This window comes from Rhopalosiphum padi, chromosome 3, assembly GCF_020882245.1.
Source record: "Rhopalosiphum padi isolate XX-2018 chromosome 3, ASM2088224v1, whole genome shotgun sequence".
Classification (NCBI taxonomy): domain Eukaryota; kingdom Metazoa; phylum Arthropoda; class Insecta; order Hemiptera; family Aphididae; genus Rhopalosiphum; species Rhopalosiphum padi.
Genome location: NC_083599.1, coordinates 79,486,905 through 79,513,586, shown reverse-complemented (window position 1 = coordinate 79,513,586; position 26,682 = coordinate 79,486,905). Strand labels below are relative to the sequence as shown.

The following is a 26,682-nucleotide window of genomic DNA, read 5'->3' as shown; positions in this document are numbered from 1 at the left end:
AATGACCATGTGAGTTCAATGGGATTTAGCTCGCAATGGTTACGGAGGTAGCCCTAAAATTGTTTTATTACTAGCTTTGGCGAGTTCGTCTATCACATACTTACTACGAAGTGGTTTGATTCTCTTAACAATTTTCAATAATTTAAGGATAACCATAGTATTATCAACGACCTCGCATTTATCTTCTAACGATTTTATTATATCGGCCTTCCTTGTAGATGATGTCAGTGATTATTCTTTGTTTACCGAGTGATACTGCGCATTGTCTATCACTACAACACAGTTTTCCATCCATTCATAAAATTTCTGGTCATTCATCTCATCGTAATAATCACTTGGGTTTTTTTTGATTTATAACATAACTATTGTGGAATAAAATAAAAATATTAACAAAAAAATGAGGTTACAATAAAATGTAAAAATGAATCAGTGGAACGTTCAGGATTATACATGTGAACGCGGAGTAACGTAAAAACATTATGCTAGTCATGAGTCATGACAAAATATGTATATAATATATATTTTGTCATGGTGTTAATATAACACACGATGTATACGTATTGTACAGTATCATATTCAACAGGTGGTTGATCAGGACATCGGACACTAGCGCTGCAAAACATGTGAGACCACGACCAGTTTTCATCTGAGTGGGTCAACTTAACTGAATACTTAACTCATTACCCTATCAAATAATATATTAGTGATTGATTAGCTGCCAATGCTGCCATTGATTTTTTTTATTAGAGTAAAATGAATGCTTCAATTAATGATGCAATATATAGTGTGCTTGGTTGTGTGTGACATATATTTATCATCTCCGTGGAAAATCAATATATTTAAACGCGGTTTTTTACATTACTAAGTATGGACATTTTGATTAAATGGCATAAAATTCAATTTTTTTTTTTTAATTCAAAAATTGTCAAAAAAATTTTTATGAATCTAAGAATTTTAAATTTTCAAGATAGCCATTTTGTTGAACACATTTTTTAAAACAGTTCAAAAAAAAAATATTAAAATTCAATAAAAATTGACCAAGTTAGAACAAATTATGTTTTTGAATAATTGTAATAAAAAAATCAATTGTTTCACATTTAAATAATAAAATATTTATTTCAGTTTTGATTTGAATAGAAATAGAAATAGCAGTGTCTTATCGTTTGCTGAACAGCGAAACTGGTTAGATTTACTCATATTTAAATGCTTTTAACCAAAATAGTGACTAACGCGTTTTGATTATTTTTTACTACTATAAGTACAACTTATAATAAACCTTCTATTAAATTTTGAAGATTTTTTGGAATGCCAATATCTATAAATAGCTTAAAAAAAGTCAGAATATTTTAATTTAATCGTAAATAGATTGTGGAAAACTGATTATGCATGAAAATTCCCGTTTTTCTACCGTATACACTAATTGAATGTTCCTACTAAATGTATTAAAAGAATTAAATATAAATGCTTAAGAGGACGCCATACCCGCATGTGTTGTCTCTGTTTTAATAACGTATATCATAACAAATTTTCGTTCAGCAGAATACATTTTGTGACGTTAACTTTAATATTAGAGTAAATTTACCTATTATCAAATTTAAAGGTAAGAATATTATCTAGACAATGACATATGGTTTTATTGATATTATAATTTGAAAGTGAGTTATGAACATTTTAAAGTTGTTATATTTTACATAGGTGTAACTCACTTTAAAATAATAATATCATTAAAAGCATACGTCATTGTCTAAATAATATTCTTGCCTTTAAATTTGATAATAAGTAAATTTACTCTTATAATTTGCTCAAATGACGATTTTTCTTGATACATTCAAACTTACATTTTTTTCTCATAAGTACTTCATAATAGCTATGATAAAATAATTCGAAATTATATAGAACCTATGACAAACCCAATATGGGAGTTTCTATAAAATTTGGTAAGTATAGGTGATGGATAATTTGTGCAGTAGTTTTATGAGTTATGACAGTGGTGTATTATAATTTATAATAGAATTGTTACTATTTCATTAATAATAAACCAATATTAAATATAATTATACGAATAGATAGATTATGATAAGTACTAATACATCTGGTTAGATTATTCGAAAAAAAAAATAAGATCATTTGCAATTACTTTACGTTAAACTAAAAACTGAAAAACGAATAAATATTGCTGTGTATTATATTATATGGCTGCCGCCGCGGCGAACGAATCTGAGACGTGATGTGAAATATTAAAAATCATCGTAACTAGCGAAAGGATAATGACACATACACTTTTGTGTATAATTTTTTTCGTCATTGTATGTACTATAATTTAAACCAAAGAAAATTTGATGAGTTGGATGGTCCCATAATATTACTTAGGTATTATTTTTAATAGGTACATTTATATTATTAATATTAAAAATCAATAAATACTTACTGTTAGATAAATGTAATTGTAGACAATTGAAAAATACAGTTGTATTAATTGTATTACCACAAAATGTACTAAAGTAGTAAAGCTATAGTATTGGCAATGGTACCTATAAGAAGGTATTATACTGTATTAAATTGTATTATATTATATTGTATGTAATAATATAAATTATATATATTTCATTAAATCAATGAATTACATACCTTTTAGGGTCGGTTTTTCAATTGACTAACTGCCAGTTAGTAGAATTTAACTGCCGGTTAATACTTTGTCCCAGTTAAACTGTTTTTGGAACTCCAGTTAAGCTAACCATCAGGTTTAACCGATAATTAAATTAACCACTACTATTTCTTCCGATTAACTTTTTAACCGGCCCTTAGACAGGTTTCGTTTTGGTAGGTACAGCTATACAATAGATGGATAAATTAAACATTAAACTTTACACAATACTCAATGCATAGTAAATGTGAAAAAGTAAACAAACGAATAACGAATGATTGTAATTTTATAAAATAAACATAAAATATGAAATGACAATATTTTATTATAATTTACAAACTATAATAAGAATATTACTACCAATCACTCCACCAATAGACAATCGTCAAACCCCATCAATATTATGCTCAGAGGCCCCAACCCCGAAAAAAAAAATTAATTTTTATGAGGCTGTAAAATAATACCGACTGCGTATTTGTAATTTTTGTATATACCATCAGCTATTAGGGGCCTCTGTGTAATACGCGTTGATACCCGTATAAATGTATAATAGGTACCTATTTTGTTGTATTTACTTTCATGCTACTAAAATTAAATAATGTATAAAATGTAAATATAAATAAACATGTTCGTAAGTTCGTTGTTCAAATGACAAAAATAAACAACCATAATAATAAATAATAATCAATAGGTAAGTATATTAATATAAATTATATTTTCCAAGAGTGTCGAGTGATAACTTTAACTGGTATCTACGTTTATATAAATATGTTGTATCTTAATAATTTCGACTTGTTATATTTTTAAACAATGCTTATCAATATTCAATGTGGATGTTGATAATAATATCATATAACTGTTTTATTCTTACTCTATGCCAGTATGCCCTATGGTATAAACCGATTATTAATTGTATCGACTGTTATTTTTATTTTACCTTTTGGCTTTCTATTGTAGTCTTGGCTTTTAAGATTTTGCTAATTGTGTTTTAATTTATTAAATAATATAAATTATACTACAATAGTTAATAATGTCTAAACGAAAATTCGAAAGTGGAGCTTCAAAAAGAAAAAGAATGGAGCAAGATTTGTTAATTAAATGTGCCAACGATAAAACTCAAAAAAAGTTAAATTTTTATTTAGCAAAAAATACTGGTAAGTAATATCAGCTTTACTAATATATGGTTATTGGTCACATAATTGAATTTTAAACTAGGAGCATTAAGCCTATAGGAACTGATTCTTCAGAAATGTGTACACTTTTTGTTTCATTTTGTAGTTATACAAATTACATTGTTATTTGTTATACAATATTTTTGTAGGATCAAAATATATTTAACATAAACCTAATAGTAGGCAGGTACATATAATACCGATATCAAATTTATTTACAATATTGTTACCTATTTTACTTAATACAATGAAAGATATAATTAAATAATCAATATTTATCAGTCATTTTTGAAATAATCTTGAATATAATATTAGAAGATGGAATCATGGAATTATAGGTGTAAGTACTTATGTAGTATTAATTTTCCAACTATTAGATGTTCTTGGTACAAATAAACAGTTTGAAGTAGAAAGTTTATCCCTAGAAGAACAACACAGTGGATATGTAAATGATTTGAGTTATATGATTTGAACTACCCAATGACTGTGGTAAGAATACTATTTTTAAAATATTAATTTAATAATACAAGACTGAGTACATAATATAAATGACAGCTAAGACACTAGGTACAAAATAATTAATTATGAGGATAATAAACAAAATTACTAAAACAAGAATATAATTTAAATTTATATCACTACAAATTTGTATCTATATTTAGTACCATGAAGGCATGAAAATAGAAATCATAAAAATGTAAAATAATATATTTGTCACCATTTAATTCAGAATTTAATTTTTCTAATTTGACATGTATTTCAATTATGATTTATGACCACTAAGATTTTAATTTCTTTTTTTTTTAGAGTCTTCTGATTTGAATTTGTTTATAAGACCTTCCACAGCCAATTTTGCAAAGTACTGGTTATTTCATCCCAATCAACCAAAAATTGGTGTACCATTTGCATATAAAAAAACTTATTTTCGGTTTGATGGAGGAAATCGTAAATGGGTGTCATTTAGATCCATGGATAAATCTCTATTTTGTTGTATTTGCCTTTGTTATGGTGACGGATCAGGACCGTTCTCTAAAGGATTTATTGACTGGAAGCATGTGTATACTCGAATAAATGAACATGAAAATTCAAAAACACATAGGTTAAATGTAGATGCTCATGTTGTGAAAAAACAATTTTCATCAATTGATTCACTATTAACTTATGGTCATAGTTCAATAAGGAAGAAAGAAATAGAAAATAGAAGGCAAGTTTTATTTCGTATAATTGATATTATTAAATTAATCGGTAAACGTGGACTGAGTTATCGAGGTAAAACTAATGAAGCCATATATACTCTTGATAATCCAGCTTTAGACCATGGTAATTTCTTGGAAATGATTTTACTAGTGGGCAAGTATGATCCAGTACTCAAAGCTCATTTAGATAAAGCAATTAAAAAGAGTACAAAAAGTCATGATTCTGGTTCCAAACAAGGAGGTGGGCACATAAGTATTTTATCTAAAACCACAGTCAATTACATTATTGAGATAATAAGTGAAATTATAAAGTCATCAATTTCTGAAGAGATCATTAAAGCTAGAATGTACTCTGTACAACTTGATACTACTCAAGATGTCTCTGTGATTGACCAATGCTCAGTTATTATAAGATATGTAAACGATACTTCTGTAAAAGAGCGATTAGTTGGCATGATAAAATGCAAGTCAAGCAAAGGGATAGCCTTTGTTGATTTAGTCTTAAAAGTTTTTCATAACCTGAACATAAAAGCAAATAACTGTGTAAGCAATGCAACTGATGGAGCTGCAAATATGCAGGGCCAATATAATGGGTTTTCTGCAAAACTAAGTGATGTAGCAGCTAAACAAATACATCTGTGGTGCTATGTGCATGTATTGAATTTAGTAATAGGTGATATTACTCTTAAAGTATTACAATCTATTACTTTATTTGGAATTTTAAATGGGTGTGCAGTCTTCATACGTGAATCACACACCCGTATGGATGTTTGGACAACTATGAATTCCAGAAAAAGAGTTTGTACTATTGGTGAAACTAGATGGTGGTCAAAAGATGCTTCTTTAACCAAAATCTTTGGTAATTTTAATAATCCTGAGTCTGGACTACTGTTATGTAATTATCATTAGAATATAAAACAATAGTTGATTGGTTTACGTTAACAGAGTAGAAAAAGTTGTCTGAAATTCTAACACGTTTACATCGAGTATGTAAATTATTAATAATTGTATTAAAATTGTTTTCACACATTAATGTGCACCACTGTTCTAGATCAAGCGTTACAACTTTTTTAGTTAATTTACATTCTAATAATATAATAATTGAAATCTGTTTATTAACTAGAAGTCCAACCGTCACACTTTTCTTCTAAAAGGACGGATATCGAACACTGATTTTGATACAACGAGTGATGGATTCATATTATATGATGATGAGTTCTACCAATGGTGAACACTTTTTGAACAACAATAATTTACAGGGGAAAAAATGGCTTGAGGGGGAAAGTCCCCCTTGATTTTTAAAAATCTCCCTGCCCAAAAGTGCTCAGAACATACAAATACATACTACTTGTAACACCTAGAACATGAAAAATATGTGTTGTGCCCTTTGGTTTTCAAAATGTAGTTTTTAGCAGGTAAATCACAACAAAATACGTCTAAATTAACTTGTTTTTTAATAAGCTCTCCTGAACTGACTTTAATTTCAATTCCATTACTAATAAGATCTTTTATTTCGTTAACAAAATCAAATAAATAATCATTACTTTCTTGAGGTTTCTCATTGCCCCAATATAATCCAATTGGAAACACAATGTGTGAATACGGACGAATATAGCATAAAATCGGCCAAAACGTGCTTTTGGATCTTTTAGTTAACGGTAGTCCGTCTATTCCTATAACTAGTTTTATTGGTTCATTAATATGACTATTTTCAATAATATAATGATTTTTTATTCCATTCGAAACTCCAAAATGATAGTAAAATCCTGGTGACATGTTTTTTAAATTAACAGAAGTAGTACTAGAAATATCAGTTTTTAATAAAGTCCTTGCGTCTAAAGGTAATAATTGATCGTTGATTTACTTTAAGTAAATCAGACATCGCTATATTGGTGATATTATGTTTTATAGCCCATTGTGCGAGTTGAGTACGGGGTGAGTTATCAGAAAATTCCGTATTATCTTCTTCACTTGAAATTTCAACTGTATTATTATCACTGTCGTCAAATAAATTAGAAAAATCTCCAGCGGAATTTGAATAGGATAAAATACTTTCAGTTTCGGGAATATCAGAACCTAAAATTTAAAAAAGTGTTAAAACTGGATAAATTATTTAATACTATTGAGTTTAAATATATTTTTTCACTTTTTTAGTTTATTTAATATACCCATATAAAATAACAGAATATTAATAGTTTACTTTAAATATGATACCCCCCCCACAATTGTCATACTACAAATTAAATATAATAAAATAAAAAATAATTATATTATGACTTTTAGAACATTAATATTTTATTTATTTAAGTCTATTAAAAAAAAACATTTTCTCATTAGTATGTATTATTAAGAGGCCGTTCTGGTAGCGAAAAATCGACCGTTAAAACATGCTTTCGTACTTCCCATTTTCCTCAACTCTCGTTAGTCGTAGAAACATAATTTAAACACCAAAATAAACTTGAGAAGTTCCTCTAGATGACCTCGTTCCAGATTTTTGAATTTTTTTTCAAACCAGAGATATCTGCATTTGAAATTTTCAAAATTTTTAAATTTTTTAAAAAATCATATAAAATAGAAAAAAAAAGATATCAAAAAAGTGGAACGCAGTCCTCTAGGGGAACTTAGGAACTAGTTGACACCAATCAATATACATTTATTTTTTTTTAAATTATTAATTAAATAATTATATTTACAACCAATATAATATACTTGTCTGCGCCGCTCCGCTCCTACTTTAACTATCGCGGTTAGCGGTAACGACTCGCGTAATGTGGTGAGCGGGAGGAGGATCACCTATGATATTAAATATTAGAACAATATATTATAATAGAACAAAGGGACGCTGGGCGCCAGATATAATATAATATTAACCACAGAAACAACGTATACAAAACATTAATAATAATAATAATAATAATAATAGTAAATAAAATAAAATGAAGGAGCGTAAGTCTGGAATTTTTAACGCATTGAGGAGAGACATACTTTCACTGAATGAACACATGAAACTATTAAGTTCGGAAAGAGACTCCTGTCTAACGGGCGAAGCACCTAACAACTTGTCGACCAAAGACATAGCCACGAGACGTGGACGATAAAATCGCTCCAAAAGCGTAGAACGTACCAATGCGTAATTTTCTGCCGACAATGGTATATCTCTCACCGCGTCCGCCGCACGGCCCTTTAGACATCCTTTTAAATAATATAATTTATCGATATCACATATATTGGGTCGACTATTAACCAAAGACTCAAACGCATCATAGAAAGTAGGCCAATAACGATAATCCCCGTCAAATTCGGGCAACGGAATATCCGGAAGTCGCGAAAATTGTTTTGTCGGAACCGATTGGTTATTCGGTGCAACCTGACCTTTAAGGTACGATAAATCAATCGTATCAACGCCTTTCGGGGTAACTTTTCTACAACCGAGCGCGACGCATTAATTAGAGCTAGAACTTCGGCAGGCAAGTCCACCGAATAATCCTCCGCTTTATCGAGATTAATAAGATGTTCTAAAAAAGACTCGTCCTCTAATTTAAATTGAGCCCAATGACCTTCTAAATCAGTGGCTGCTATTAAAAACTCGGAAACAATCTCAGGCTCCTTTAACGCCCGTAAAGATAATGCATGTATTGTACGGATAGCTGATATCGCAGTCTTTCGCTTTGCATCGGCGAATAATTTCGATCGCATCAACCGGTGTACCCGCTGCTGTTCCTCGTTCACCATGATAAACGAAATTAATAATAAAATACTACTTTAATATAATAATATAACGCGCATATATAAGGGCAATACCGATAAGGCGTGATATCGGGGCAATTGCACTGTAGCGGCCTACCGCCTACGATAACGCTCGGGATCACGCACTAACCACACTAATTAGGTATATAATACAATTTGTCCTATAATAATATTAAGCTGATACCAAGGCACACACAAAACGCTAACCGGACCCAAACCCAGGCCAGAAACCACGCTCTGCTACCAAATGTCTGCGCCGCTCCGCTCCTACTTTAACTATCGCGGTTAGCGGTAACGACTCTCGTAATGTGGTGAGCGGGAGGAGGATCACCTATGATATTAAATATTAGAACAATATATTATAATAGAACAAAGGGACGCTGGGCGCCAGATATAATATAATATTAACCACAGAAACAACGTATACAAAACATTAATAATAATAATAATAATAATAATAGTAAATATGCGGGCCCGTATTATTCCTAACACTACTAATAATTAATAATAAATAAGAAAAAGGGACAGATTCCTTTTTTACATACAATATAAAGAATAACAACAAATAATAGAATAAAAGAAAGGATTAACCTGCTCCGCTACTCGACTCGATCACGTAGGAATCCGGGCTGGTAAGGCGACAGCCTTTTGACGTATATGATATCTGTATAAATCTCGGCACTACCACGTTTGAATCCAGGCTGTTAAAGCAATAGCTTTGTGTTGATATAATATATAATGTGTATAATATGTATAAATATAATGTCGCGCGGACTGAAATGTTAGGCGACGGAGTGAGACATACGCGTCAGGCCTCGACTATCTCGAAGCTTACGACGCTTACTGCGCACACTGAAATAAAAATAAACACTATCTAATGACCCAAAATCAGGTCGACTAGCCACGAGGCCCACGAACTAAAAAATGGGACGAACGGGCGAACACTTAGATACGGCTGGTTCGGCCGTTGGCGAAAAGACAGACACGCGATGACCGTGCAAAAGTTGCAGTGGACATCGGACGGCCGAGATTACGTAGAGGGGGGATGACTGTCGCGGACATTCCGCACCGATCGCCTGAGACTTGTAAAGCCTTTGGCGATGACGTCAGGTAGACAATTCGGCGGGAAGTCAGCCGCGTTTGAACAATACTATAAGTACATTTGATACGAGAATGAGAAGCACTCGAGTACAAAATAAATCGTCAAATCGTATAAAATATTTAAATAATAAAGCAAAGAAGTTATAATAGGTATAACAGAATATTATACGTATATCATAATATGATAATATATAGTAGTAATTATTAATTATTGTTATAATATATTTTTTTTTTAAGTATTAGAAACGGTTTTATTTATTTTTTTCATTTATTACTTTAATTTTTTAATTTTCGCTTTTTTTGTTTTTATATTTTCCAAAATATGTTGAGGATCTAAAATTTTGAAAATTACCAAAAAATGTGTATTTAGATATTACCTATCTCCTCCCAAAAACTCCATACCAATCTGAAGTTACTGGACTTTTAAAAAGAAACACAATGTCATATTATAATTCACATTGACTTATTTTATTGGCTTTTGGTAATTTTTTTTAGAGTAATAATAGGTATCACATATGAAAATGTAGTTAGATACAAACTATAAATTCTTCGAAAATCAAATACAATATACAAATTAAACTTCATAGAAAATATAAACAAGTTAATTTGGCATATTTAACTGTGCAATCAATATAAATTGATTAAATTAAAATTGAATTACTTTTTACAAAATATTAATAATCATACAATTTATTATAAAAAAATACTTAGACACAATTTTTTTTTTTTAATATGTATTTGAAGTTAAGCTCTACACAGGGCCGTTTTCAGCCTTTTTGAGGCCCTGGTCAGTGAATTTATTTAATTTAATTTATTCGCTAAGTTAAAATGCTTAAACAATTTAAAACAATGCTCTTTATAAGTTATTTATTTCTCAATTACGAAATATCGAAAAATGTATTTTTAGAATTTTTTTTACTAGTGTTTTAAGTTAGTATTTTGATAAAATTCATTAAAATCTCAAAAATATATAAACTATATAATAAGAAATTTATAAAAATTTCTTCACAAACAATTTTGATATTTTGTAATACTCATTTTTTAAAATAAATAATACTCGTAAATAAATAAAATAACAGTAGGTAACTATATATGTATACTTGAAATTTTCACCAAATGTTTATATTATTTTTTTATTATAAAATACAATTTTCAAAATTCTTTAGTTCTTTTTGAACTACTTATATAGGAGTGACAAATATTCATCTATTTAGTTTTTTTCTTCCATAAATGGTTCAACATTTTTGAACATTTTATACAAGATCCTAAATAACTTAATTTTTTATGTGTATAAAAATTTAATAAAATACATAAGCGCAATTTTTTATAAATGCATTTGAAGTTTAAGCTTCATTTTAGTCCCTTTAATTGTGTTTATGCATTTAATCGACTTAAATACTAAATAATCCTAAAAACATTTAAAGTTTACCTAATTGTTTCCTAGGATGAACGCACGATAGTTAATTATTAGCACCAGTCACTATTTTTTGTAAATTTTGCTACTACACACTTTTTTTTTTATTTGCATATCTAGACAATATCAGGGTTATCACTAGTAAAGATAAACTTTTTTTCGTCTATTTGTCATTTGCTATTGCACACAAAGATAAGGGTTGATCAGGACCTAAGAAAAAGGTTCTACAACAGGTTTGATTATACCAGGTTAGATTATAATCTATTCTGTGATTATACCTTGAAATTGTGCCTTGAGGCTTGAATTAAAATAAAAATGAATTAAATTATATAATACTTATTTAATTATTAAAAAAAAATATTCGTGTTTTATAAAAATATTGTTTTGGATACGAATTGCAAAAATGTCCTCATTCAAGAATTCAGATTTTTTTTTTTGATATCGGTTTTTGTTTTTAAGGTGGTTGGAGCACTCCGTATTTTTTGTAGCTTTAGACCAATAAGCGGAAGATTAGTTTAGGTACTTCCTGATGTCCGATTATTGTTTCAAAAATATGTATGAATTTATCATCCTCTTTTCTAGGTTATGTAGGAAACAGATTTTTGATTTTTGTTTTCAATAAGCCTTAAAAAATATGTTAACTTTTCTAAAAATGATCAAAGTATTTTTATTTTATACACTTGCATTCAGTTCTAAAACATCAATTATTTTTCCTACATAACCTAGTAAAAAAGTTACCGAATACAGATCTATTTTTAAAATGTAAATCGGGTCATAGGAAGTAACTAAAAAAATCTTTCTCTTTTAGCTATTTTGTACCGATTTTAAAAACGGAAAAATGTTAAAATCTTAAATTGGTGACCTGTGCATGCGCGTGCTTGAGTGAGACTGTTTTTAGAATCGTAGACGATCTAATATCATGGTCATTAGCCTAATGATCGATAAGGAACGGATATAGTAATGTTCTTGGAATAATAGTATTATTACGAAAATCGTCGCTTATTCAATTATTAATTTTGTATATTGGTGTTCATTCATCAATCTTCAGTCTTCATTTCTTCAATCGTTCTGTATCATATTTTTTCAAAAATGAGTAAAGATTGGCATTATGGTCAAAAATCTCGCCGAAAATTATTTGTCCCGAAGAAAAAACCAAAACATAATTTAGCCAACTTGAGCTCAAAAAAATGTGTAACCGTTTCAGACAACTACCAACAAGTAATATGCGATTTATTATTATATCTGTTTTCGATTTTTTATTTTCATTTATGATAATTTATTCATATTATAAGGATTTATTAAAAATATAAGTTATTTTTTTAGAACGTAGCAACTAGTACAGATATAACAACGCCAAAAAAAAATATGTCGATACAAATATTGAAGTTCACCAAGTCTATAGTACACCAGGTCCATCTGGTTGTATTAGTGAAAAGTAAGTAACTGGTATTTAAATATTAAAATAGTAAGTATATTCGATTTTTGTACAAAACCTGTGTTAAAAATGTTTTGAATAACACAATATTTAAAAACTAATGTGATCTTCCGACAATTTTTTATATGGATAGAACAATTTGTAACGAATCTTGTACCTATATAAATTATATAATACATATAGGATCAATTTTTTTTTTATAAGCAATTGAATTCAAATTTTGAAAAAAGTCGTCAAAATCACATTTTCTTACTATTTTATAGTGGGTACTAGAATGGATAATATTTGTATAATTAGGACCTGTGAACTTAATGGCAGAAGACTTATAGATATACAGTTCTTCATTACGTCCATTCAAAATATTCGACATAAAGGTTTTGATTGTTCATTTCGCGATTTAAATTTAATAAATGAAACAAGAAAAGGTTTTATAAGTAAATTTATTTTTAAATGTAACAACTGTGGAATAAATGAAAATATTTATAACGAAGATCCAAAAACAAAAGACTTAAATATTAATATGGCAATGGTGACGGCGATGGTTAATGTTGGTCAAGGTTTTTCACAAATGGATGAAATTTGCGCTACCCTAAATATGCCGAATATGTGTAATCGTACATATCAAAATGTACATAATGATGTTTACCACCATATGTATGATTTGGCTTGGAATGAGATGGAAGCTGCTGGTAAAGAAGAGGCAAAGTTGGCTATCGAAATGGGAGAGGTAGATTTACAAGGCCGCCCTAAAATAGCTGTAATTACAGATGGGGCTTGGAGTAAAAGGTCTTATAAAAGAAACTACAACGCGTCATCGGGAGTAGTAATTATAAATAAGATTTATAAAATTGTCGTAATTTTTAAATTAAAAAATATAATTTCAGGCTTGTATTGTTGGTCAAAGAACCAAAAAAATTTTATTTATAGGCATAAGAAACAAATACTGTTGTATTTGTCATAGATCATCAACATTAGGCATTGAAAGTAAAGACCATATTTGCTTTAAAAACTGGAATTCGCCTTCAACTGCAATGGAAGCAGACATTATAGTTGAAGATTTTAAAAATAGCTTAGATATGCATAATTTAATATACAATCGAATGATTGGTATGTGCTAAGTTTAATATTATATTATATATTTAATATTGTATATACCTATTTTGTGTTTGATTAACATTGTACATATTATGTATAATAATATAGGAGATGGCGATAGCAATGTTATAAAACGTTTACGTTTGGCGCAACCCTATGGTCCTGATGTAATAATTAAAAAAATAGAATGTTCCAACCATATTTTGAGGAACTATATTAATAAGCTTCACGAGCTTTCAGAAAAAAAAAAAGCAGTAAAGGCGAAAGTGTGCCGGATTGTATGCGCAATTTATTAGTTAGTCGAGTTGAACGACTTCGTGCTGTTATAAAGGCGGTAAAATACAGAAAACAACAAAATAATATTTCATATGAGGATTCGGTTAAAATGCTGAAGAAAGATATTGTCAATAGCCCTAATCATGTATTCGGTGAACATGAGAATTGCAGTGATTATTTTTGCACGAGAAAAAATTTAGGTATAGTAATAATTATAATAATATAATGTTGAACATTCATAATTTAAAAATAATATATTCTCTTAAATAAAAATATACCTAATGAGTATATTAAATTATTTTATAAAAATTAAAATGTATCATGTATATAGGTATAAATATATCATATATTATATATATACAACTATATCAGCACAAAATAAGTCTATAATAACTTAATGGATCCTATATAGTCAGAGAGGAAAAAAACAAAAATTTTAATAAAATATTTATCAATTTTATTTTACTACATATTTTGTTTTTATTTTAATGTACTTAAATATATATTATATATTACTTATTAGTGAATAAATAAAAAAAAGAGATTAAAAAATTAAAATTATATTATTATAAAAATGATTACATATTAATAAAAAATTATAAATTATGTATGTATATTATATGTTATTATATCCGTGATTGAGTCTTATAAGCAGCATTCGCTGTATATGGATACTTTTTATAATATATATATACTTATAAGTACATTTATAAATAATTTTAGGTATTAGTTATTACTTTATTATTTTCTAGGCGAAGAAAATTACGTTCCAGATATGAAACGAGTGGGCCTATGGGATGATATAGGTTCAATAAGAAGTTCTTTAACATACCATACAGAAAGCCTTATGTTTAATTTAAATAACAATGCAGCAGAAAGTTATAACTCTATATTGGCCAAATTTGTTGGAGGTAAAAGAGTTAATTTCATACGGGTTCATACGAATTACCCCACACAGCACATTAATATTTTCTATATGTCTTAAAAATATTTCGTCCTAAATAATATACATCCTATAAATGTTTTGAGATCATCAAATGATATTTCACCTATATCATAAAAATATTTTTTGGCCACTTCTTAAGGCCTACAAAATAATTATAAGTTATTTTTAAAATATCTTGATATATCTTATAAATATTTTGTTTAAATATCTTAAATATATCTATTTAAATATATTTTAAAGATATTTTAATAATTTCAAAAATGTTGTAAATATATTATTGTAAACATATTTATAATATCTTACAAATATTGTTATAAATATAATACATTATTTTAATTAGCAACAATATTTTTTTATGATAATCACTATTTATTCAAATAAAAATTACAAACATTATAAATAACATTTATATTATTATACATATTATCAATCTTTTCTTTTTTGTTTTCCGCGAAAAGTAGCATTAGCTAAGTATGGCTTCAATGGCTTTATTATATCAATGTCAGTACAATTTTTATAATTGTTGACACTTCTAACAGCAGCTATAAATAAACATATATAATATAATAATAAATAATTTATACAATCTTATACCTTATTATATATTTTATGCTTACCAAATAAGATAGAACATGTGTTAAGTACTGAAAATACTTTTTTTCCTTTTTGACCAACGTAAGAAAATTGTGCTAGTAAATCGTTGTTAAATAATTTTGACAAAATTTCCCTAGTCATCGCTCCAATTGTTGGTTTTTCTAATCTTCTCAAATAACTGATCTAAATTAATTTTGAACACATTTATTTAAAATAAATACTTATGCTAACAATAAATTAATAAATATATATCAATTAAAGTAATTAAGTAAAGTGAATTAATAACTAAATTTTTACCAATTTAAGTTTATAGCCATCGTCCAATAACTTTTGTTCAAAACCATCCAACTCTTCAAAAGAAGTAAGAGGGAAATTCCAAGTTTCATCAATATTACTATTATTAGTGTGTAAAACATCACCACTACTATTACTGTGAAGCATCATAATATTTGTTTGTCTTTCCTCTATCCTATCAATTTTTGTTGTTATGTCTTTTAATTCATACTTAATGTTGGTAATAGATCGTAAAAGAGATTTCAGTATTTCTAAAAATGAACAAAAAAAAATAGTTAATTTTTAATATAATATATATATACCTTATTGTATATAGCACTACTTGTTATAATTGTTAATAAATAAATAATCTAATTAAATATTTCTTATTACCATTTGTAGAACTTTGCTTTGGATCATCACTGGTATTATAATCATTCATATTTAAATATGATGAGTTTGTTAACTTCGTTTTTTTTTATGAACTGGATCCTTTATTAAAATAATCTGTAACAATAAATATAAAAAAATAAATAAAAAAAAATCCAATATTAGTAAGACAACTGTTATAATATTACATTCTGGTGTTTCATTGCCATCGCTATTACATTTGAGTAAGTCGTCTTGTCTTTTATTACTGTTCATGGGTGTAGATATTTCATTAACATTATTTTGATGTACCAAATCACTTTTAAATGGACCTACAATTTAAAAAATTTGTTCAATTGAATTTTAATCAAAGTATTATGTATGTATATTCACTTAAACATATTTAATTTGCTTGTTATTTCTGTGATATTAAAAAATATTAATTACTTACAAATGTATGTAAGTTATGCATTTAGGTATTAAGATAAAATACAAATGGAAAGATTATATATTATACGTACTCAATAAATCTGGAGAATGTTTTCTCATAAATGGTTCATATGTTTCATCATCATCAGAATCGTCATAATTATCAATTATATTATCATCACTGCTACTATTACCGATTTCTACAAAAGTAAATTTTCCAACATATTAGAGTTTATAATATTAATATTTAACCAATAAAATAATTTAAGTTTATCAATTATTTTAACATTGAGTTTATTTTCGGTTTGATTATTATCATTTGCAGCATACTGACGTGTGTCAATATTTATCATATTATTCACAATAGTTTCTGGAATGTAAAAGAAACATTCAAGATATAATTTATCAAATACTCATGTTAAACTTAATTTAAATACCTCTATATATACACAATATACTTTATAATGTATCATAATTATACTAAATCGGCATCTACATTTTATATTTCAATATATTATTTACCTTTATTATTTTTATTAGCACTATTAAATAGTTCAATCTGTGAAGCATTATTTTTATCTGATTTTGGAAAACTGTTCTTTGCATCTTTGTAGCCATTATCGTTCTTCATAGTATTATCTCCTAAGACAATTTTTAATAATTTTAAGTATTATAATCAATTAATAAACTAACTTTAAATAAATTGATATTACTTTTTTTTTTATACACATCATATTTAGGTGGAGAATTAAGGATTGATTGGTTCTTATCTATTGTAAGTGCAAATTTACGATTCACTTCTCGTTTTTTTACAAGCTGTTTACTAGAACTTTGTTTTTCACGTTTACGAATATGTTTTTTTTTTTTTGCACTTTCTACATTTGACAGCTCAGAAGTGTCTTCTGCCTGTTTCAATTTTTTATAGGCTTCACTTAAATTAGCTAGAACGTATTTTAAAATAAATAATAATATGTAATAAATTCATAAATATGCTTACTTATATCTCTTGCTAATGGCCGCGCTTCATAATAATCAAACTCAATTGAGTTAGGTGATAAACGACGCTCTACTGCTAATTGAGATTTTATTTTGCAATTTTTATTTGGCCATGCACACATTGAATTTTTAAACCAAAAATTTGGTACACATTCAATAGTATTTTCATTGGTAAAACAAACTATTGACCACATGATGAAAATGTCTAAATCAAATAAACAAATTTAATTTATCACATTGATTATTAAAATACTATAGTATAATATATACATACACCATAAATATGATATTAAAAGTGTTATTATTAAGTGTTTAATACTAGTCTAAATAATGTAAACTATTCCACAAAAATTATATTATCAAAAATGTTTATATAATATAACATAAAATAACACCATATAAATATTACAAAAGATTTTCTTAGTTCTAATGATATAAATATTATTATTATAAATATTACTGCCAAAATAATTTATGTAAGTCATGATAACACAAAAAACATGTATTCCTCTTATTATTTATTACAAAAAAAAAAAACATATTTATACAGTATAGTTACTAGACATAGGTAAAGTAAGAATAGGTTAAGTTATAAATAATCTATAACCTATATATATAATAGCACTATAGCTAGATAACATATTTAATAAAATTGGTATTCTTTAATAATTTAGTACATTTTAGTTGTTTGTTTGGAATGTTTGGATTATAAAGATGTGTTTTAATATTTTGCAATATGGACAATAGGAATAGCTACTTTTTTTTTGTCCAATGTTTCAAGCAGCATCATTTTTTTTTTAATATCTTCTATAAAAACAGTATATAAGGTATTTGATAAATGTTCAACTTTGTATATATTTAATATTGTAGAACAAATAGGCTGCTCATAGTATGGGGTTTTAGTAAAAAATGTTTTTCCCACTATAACTGTTTTGTTAGTATTTTTTGTATGTGCAATATTTACAACTTCTATAATGTCATTGCTATTTGTTAGTATAAAACAATCTGCAACATTAGTTATTTTTATAGTTATATTTAATTTTCTTAAATAAATACAACTGTATTGAGGTCCTATTAAATCATCTAATAATGGTCCATTAAAGTGCTCTTTTTTTAAATTTATTTCTTCAGGTGAGTTATTTATTTTATTAACTTCACTAAGACCAAATTCTTCATGAAATCTTTTAATTAACTGTTGAAGAGGCATTTCATGTTTTCTAAGTTTTTTTTTCAAATTTTTCATGAAATTTTCAAATGGAAATGCACTAATGTTATCTAAGGGACCAAAATGTTCATAATCATCTGCGATATGAATAAGACCATGAACATTATGAGACACGAGATGTTTTCCATAAATTGTTTCAAATTGTTTGACAAAATAAATCATAAGTTCACGAGCATAGTCGATGTAATCATTCATATTATTACTCAATAAAATAACCATCACTATATTGAATATCATAAAATGGTTAAAACAGTGCTTTTTTAAAAACGGTTTAAATACAATTTGGCCTGTATAAACCATTAGTTGGCGTAGCTCAGTTGCTTTAAATCTGGGTAATTCACTTAAGGCTCGTGGTTTACGAGCAAATTCACATGGTATATGAGGACGTAATGATAATAATAATAATGACATTTGTTTTGTTGCCAAACTTGGTAAGCGAACATTTACAGATCCTTTATCAATCCATAATTGTATTAACTTTTTCATCACACCTAAACAAGTCAAATGCATATAATCTAGTCCAATAGAATATACAAGGTCTAATTGAGGTAACTCTGATAATATAGAAATAGCATTCCCGACATGATGTTCTTCATTTTTTTTTTTTATATAATCGTCATGGGATCTTTTTATTGATGAGTTGGATGTTAAAGGAAAACAAGTCCGATTTTTTAAGTATTCGCCTTCTTCAAGGCATCTAGTACATGAATCAAATCCAGAATGACCTTTAACTTTCAAAATAAAAGACTTAGCAGGGGAATCCATACAAAACCCATCTATTTCAACTTTAACTGTTATTCCTTTGGTATCAGTTATACCATTAATTAATAAATGTTTTGCTTCTAAAACAAACTGTTCAAGGTATTTATTAGAGTCGTGAGGTTTTTCGTGGCCCCAATATATTCCAATTGGAAAAACAGAATCACAATATGGACGAATGTAACCTAAAATTGGCCACAACTGACTGGAGCTACTTTTCGAGATAGGCAATCCATCAATTCCGACTACTATCTTTAGTACATCAACATTACAAATAGAATATTTCAAAAAATGTTTCTGAATAGCTAAAGTCAAACCAAAATGAAAATATAAGCCAGGATCTATAGTGATTAAATTATTAGTTTCTTTAAGTTTTCGAGTATTCATTATTTTTCTGGAATCTTTTGGAAGTGTTTCTAAACCTGGTACTTGTTTTAAAATAGGTAACAAGCCATTTAATGCACTATGTGGAATGTTGAATTTTATAGCCCAATTAGCTAGGTTACTTTTGACATTATCGCATACAAAATTGTTTCTTATATCATCTTGTGTTGTTTCATTGATGTTCTCAGTTTGTGAATGCTAATAAGAAGTATATAAGTAAAATATTTAAATAAACTTCATCTTTAAGTTTAATCAATTATTATATATTTTTTAGATTTGCTTACTTTTAAAGAATATTTTAAAATTCCATTGTTATGATGTTCATTATTAATAAATAAATCAGAACATGGAATAGAATCATTTAAATCACGGCTTAAATTAATATTGGAACTTTCTTTTTCAATAGGAAAATTGGTGGCATTTGAATCACAGTCAAGTAAAAAATCTATTTCTAATTTTACCCTTCGGCGCTTAGTTCTTTTGCTTATCATAGCTATAAAATATAACATTTTCATATACTATATATACATACATAATACCTACTAGATATTATAATAAGAGTATACATATAGGTTTATGTATAATGTATATAAGCTATAAGTATTTTACTTATACAATATAATTGAAAGTTAGTGTAAAATTATAGTGATATTATAATAATATAATAATGTAATGATAATAATAATATAATATTTATAATGCATGTGCTATATAATAGCTTATATAAAATTATATAACACCTACCTATAGTTAACTTATAATTTACATTTTTATATAATTCATCAATAATGCAGTTCCTTTTTATATTGTTTATAATTTACCTACCTAATAATATAATACATATTTAGTAACTCTACAAATATAATACTGTACCTAGCAATACTATATAATATATATACTAGGTATAAATAATATTATAATATACCTAATAGTTAATTAAACCCTAACAACTAACTAATAAAATACATAGGTAGGTTGTACATCACATGCTTTATATAGCACAGACACTAATAAAACTGTAAATTGTAAATAATAATAGGTATTTACACCATCTTAATGTAGCAAATTCGAAATATCTAAATATATAGTTAATACACTAAATAAATAGTTATTCAAATTTAGAATGATTATTATAACTTATTATATGCAGATAATAAAAGATTACTACAATTGTATTATAATTCTATATAGTTGAAATATTAAATCGAGTACCTATTAAATAGATACATGAAATAGGACAAATAATAAACTTGAGAATACTCGATACTTAAATAGGTAGGGACTTATAAGTATAACAATTTATTTTATTATAATTTTTGTAATATAAATAATATAATATTACCTTTTTTGTGGTTAATGTTTTGATGATGCGACTGATGCGAGTGACTATTAATGTCTGGACGTCTGATGATGACAGTAGAATATCAACTTATTATAAATATGAGCACACGGAAAATATTTAAAACATTTAAGTTAGACGAAAATCACGTTATTCGGTTATTCAGTCACTGTTCGTTGACAAAAACAAATAATTAATTATAAGGTTATGTTATTAAATAATAATATTGGTAACAAGAATATGGGCAATAGAATAAGAATAGCGATGTTACTAATCTATGGCGATGATATTTATTAATTATTATATATAATAATAATAACATGCTGGCGCGTTGTAGATATCTACAGCCGTGGTCGATACTGCGAAATGCGTGACGTATGGGGATTTCCATCCAGCCATATATTATACGAGAGCCATTATTATAAATGATATAATAATAAAAAAAAAAATAATATATAGTTAAATATTTTATTTGTGCATGTACATTGTACAAATGTACAATATAATATCTATATGTCGTAAATAGCTTTATATTATAATTTAAAACACAAGATTGAAATACAATTATCGAGGTATACCTCATAACTATAAAACTTATAACAGTATTATAAGTTATAACTATAACAACTATGGTTTACACAGCATATTTTGAAAAAAACGCGTTTAATTTTTCATGAACGAGCCGTATGAACATGAACCGTATTATTATTGTTGAGCCTTATATTTATTATGTTTAATAATTATAATACGAACATGAACGATTTATGCATTGTTTCGTTAATTTGTTAATAAAAATACAAAAATCATAATAATATTGTCAATGATTCATATTTTAAAATAATAAATACCTATTATTGTATATACAATATTAATATTATATTATACAATATTAATTACAATATTGTAATTCATAATTTCATTATTGATATTTTCACTTATTGAAAAGTGAAAATATAATTTTTTATAATATAATTTATTCCTTAATCTAGATTAATGAAAACTAGTTTGATCATTAAATATAAAAAACGAAATATATCAATTATAAGGTCTTTCATGATGCTAAGTGATAATAAAATAAATGCTTTATGTAAAATTAAAGGTGACAAATTTTAATGATGTATTATCAATACGCGTTTATTTTTTCAACGAAAAACGTATGAATGCGTATATATTATTCTTCCTCAAAAAAAAAAATGAGTGTAATATATGCACGTGCGAACGTATTCACATTTTTAGTGAACGTTCCAAACCTTAATAAATTAATATACCTATAATAATAAGATAATTAAGAAAATCTGAACGATAATAAAAAGAGATTAACTAACGGCTATATATTTTTACATACCTAACAGTTATTATTATATGATATATAATATGTCCCTATATTATATTATTATTACTGCTATTATATTATGGAAGAATATATAATATTATAAAAAATATATTTAAATGTGTGTAATTATTAGAATTTAGAATATTTACTGTTGGTTATAAAAATATATATAAGATCTGATTGTCTCTCTGAAAGAAATTTCACGGCGATAAAAAAGGAATCTAGAAAATTGATATTTGCTTTTGAGTTGAATTTAAATTGTAAAAAAGCAAATTATATGTATATTTTAAAATTATAAAATATATTTATCGATATGATAATTATACGTTTTAAATATATTTCAAAAAATATATACTTTTTGAGATGATAATTAAACGTTTTAAATATATTCCACAAAATATATATTTTTAAAGATGATAACTAAATGTTTTAAATATATTTCACAAAATATATATTTTTTAGGATGATAACTAAACGTTTTAAATATATTTTACAAAATATATATTTTTAAAGATACATAGAAAATATATTAAATATATTTAATACAAAATATTTTTGAAAATACAATCATAAAATATTTTTAAAATATAATCATCTTACAAATTCTGTGTGGGACGATGTAATGCTGCAGTTACTGCTTATAACGTAGGAGCAAATCGTTTATCATTATTTCACAAGCAAGTTGTTAAAAAAAGTCCTGGTTTATTCACAAAAAGGTGAATAAATAAAATCATAGTTATACGAGTTTAAATATTTTAACATAAGTATTATTTATTTCCTAAACAGGTACATAAAAAAAAGTATGAAACTATCCGATTCAAGACGGAGACGCAAATTATTTGCCCCAGCAGCTCAACGGTTAAAACCAATAATACTAGCGGGTCCCGATGAGAATTATGGCGCAGTTGAACCTGACTTCGTTTCACATCCAGATTTTTCATTATCAGAATTAAATGATAAAAAAATACTCTATTTAAATACTCTGAAGCTTACAAAAGAAGAAATTATTGCTTTAGAGGAAAATACAAAGAGGCAACATGAGTGTGAAGATTGGCATAGAGAACGTAAAAAAAGGTTTGCCATTTATTATAAATTATAGATATTATAGACATATAGATACATATTACACAAAGGTTTCTTTGGAAAAATTAATACACTGTTTGCGTAAAGGCGATTTGTGTATTATATCCAAATTAATCAGTTATCTATAATTTTATAATTTTATAAATTTATAATTTTAAGTTGTTTTATAAACTGTTTTTTATTAGATTAACAGCATCCGTTTTTGGTAAAATCTGTAAGTTAAGAAAAACAACATCACGAGCCAAAACTATAGAAACATTATTATACGGAACGTTTCAAGGAAATCTATCAACAAAATATGGAGTTGAACACGAAGAAGTGGCAAAAGAACAGTTGGCAAATATTTTGAGTGTCAATATTGAGCCATCGGGATTATTTGTTGATAGCGAACAATTCTACTTGGCTGCCTCTCCAGATGGACTTATCGGAGATGATGGATTAGTGGAAATTAAATGTCCTTCTAGTGCAAAAAATGTATCTCCAGAAGAAGCCATAAATAACAAAATAATTAAAGGCTTGTAACGAAATGACTTACACTACTAAACTTTCCGTTTTAGAGCGTCAAATCCGTATACTTTATTTAAGTAATATAATCTTTACAATAATTAATTATAAATTACATTATTTTCTTTTGTCAGATTAATTTGCTTTTAGCATATAATAAAAGTAAATACGATACACAACACAGATGACACATATATATATATATATAATATTAACTCACGGTGTCCGGGTGTATAACCTGAGGGGAGGATGGATTGGTTGATCCAAATAATATTGTGTAGGTATACTACTACGGTACTGCCGTAGTCCGTACACAATACTACTGGGGGAAGTATGGAGGAAAAAGCATATATTTTTGTATAGGTAGTATACTATGGTATTACCATAGTCCGTATACAAAAACAGTGACAGTGGGATAGGGACGATTGTCAGGTGTACTCGGCGTCTTGGCGGATGGGTCGCGGCTTGGCTTGACTCCTATCGGCGGCGTCGTACTGTTCCTGGGCTGTGGCAATGGTCCTCTGGGCTGCAGTGTCTGATTGTCGGCGGATGGGTCGCGGCTTGGCTGGACTCCTATCGGCGGCGGCGTTAAGTTATCGGTAGCTTGCGATACAGGTCGACAGTCATATCAGTATGGAGACAACGATACAGGGCATTAGTACACACCAAATGTACTCCTCTATATCATCTCCGTCGTAATATGACTTATCGATCGGGAGGGAACTGGAAGGTGGGAGGTGTCTTATTATCGATCGACGGGCTGTATTTATGCCTAGTCGTGTGGTCTCCTCGGTGACAGTTATCCGGGTAGCCAATATGGTCTTTTGCCGTATTACTACGATTCGTAGGTAACTTGTGAGGCTGTGAATTAGCATTAGGCTTTTGCTAGAATGTAACTGTGATGCTGATTACGAAATGTACGCCGTGGACGGCTTTTAAGTATTATAAAAATGCCGACCACGCTAGCTGTTTATACAGAATCGCTCGTTAACGCGATCTGGTGCGCGCATGATGTATTGTTGTGATGCGCGTAGCGTAATTTTTAGTTCCGGTATACTCCACTGGTGGTGGTAGTAGTATTATTGCCGTGGTAGTGTGCTATATAACTATTTCTCGTTACATTGTCCCCTTTTTAAATCATTTTGTTCTTTCTTGTGCGACATTAAAATAAAATGATTTAAAACCAAGAGAGGAGAGAATAGTTATAAAAATAAAATTTTGTACGTATTGACTGTTGTGTTGATGATAGTATTGTGATGGGGTTTTGCTTATTCCTTTTTCTTTCTGGCCTGATGCTTCAACTTCCTCCGATACGCCCAACTCTTCCTTTTCTGTTGTCGTCTACTCTCACCTTGTACGCCGACTTCGGGTTCTCTACTTTCTCCAATAATCTCCATTTCTTCTTGAGGGCTAATGGTCATTTCGATAGTTTCATCGGTCATAGCTGACACCTCGGATGGCGTGCTGACGATAGGTTGGCATTGCAGCGTGAGTGGGAAATCCATAGCGACTTGGAAGTTGTATTTGGTAATCTCGGCTTCCTTCTCTCGCTGATATTCAGCCATGGCTCGTTCGTACTGTTTGTCAATAGGTAACGTGGTCGCTTGTAATACGTTGATTTGGTTATTATTTTCTTGATTCAGTTGATTGACTAGTGGAATGTCTTCGGCTAGATGGTCGTCACCAAAAAGTTCCTGGTACCTAGTTTCTAGCAGTTGGTCCAACCACTTAGTACGATTATGTTTGTAGCCTTGATGTCGATTTGGTGTGTGCTCCTCCTGTTTTGGGTACATCTAATAATACGAACAAGTAAATATGTGACATCGAGTATATACCCACCACCTGCACACAGACATATAGACACACAAACATTTATTTTATTTTATTTCATTGCTCTTTCCCTGTTTCCGTTTTCCCTGGGTCGGGAGGAACGTACAGCTTGACATTTTTGAAGTTTTGTATCTGCGGTTTCTCTTGATCATCCGTGATGACTAGTGTATTATTGTCATAGACTTGACTGATAATATATGGCCCTCGATAAAGTAAAAAGAATTTATGTATTTCTTTATCGGTGCCTGAAGATAGTTTATGCTCCTTGACCAACACCTGTTGTCCCACCTGGTACGTGGGAAACCTTTTTTTCTGATCCTTGATTTGGTTACGCTGTTCCGCTCTTTTCTGTAGACGACTCTTTGCCAATTCTATTATGACATTGATGTCTGATACCGGTTCATCCATTGGTCGTGGTATAAACTTATCGATGCTTAAGGACGGTTTCTTCCCCGTCAATATTTGTGTGGGTGTGAATCCGGTTGACTGGTGTGTAGTATTGTTTAGCCAATATTCAATGTTGTCCAGCCATTTCACC

General features: G+C 28.1%; 2 protein-coding genes across 2 annotated transcripts; one reads left to right on the top strand and one right to left on the bottom strand.

Annotated features, from left to right (window-relative positions):
• The first annotated feature begins 3,674 nt into the window (after positions 1-3,674).
• LOC132925992 (uncharacterized) lies at positions 3,675-5,921 on the top strand. The gene is made up of 2 exons (XM_060990345.1): positions 3,675-3,798; positions 4,663-5,921. The coding sequence occupies exons 1-2, from the start codon at positions 3,675-3,677 to the stop codon at positions 5,919-5,921; spliced, it is 1,383 nt and encodes a 460-aa protein (XP_060846328.1).
• A 9,482-nt stretch (positions 5,922-15,403) lies between these two features.
• LOC132927084 (MATH and LRR domain-containing protein PFE0570w-like) lies at positions 15,404-17,888 on the bottom strand. The gene is given in 9 exon segments (XM_060991538.1): positions 15,404-15,568; positions 15,644-15,803; positions 15,918-16,165; positions 16,287-16,400; positions 16,472-16,594; positions 16,784-16,891; positions 17,214-17,333; positions 17,405-17,632; positions 17,689-17,888. Coding segments are annotated over 9 exon segments (1,410 nt in total). The 5' UTR covers positions 17,882-17,888; the 3' UTR covers positions 15,404-15,452.
• Positions 17,889-26,682: the final 8,794 nt, after the last annotated feature.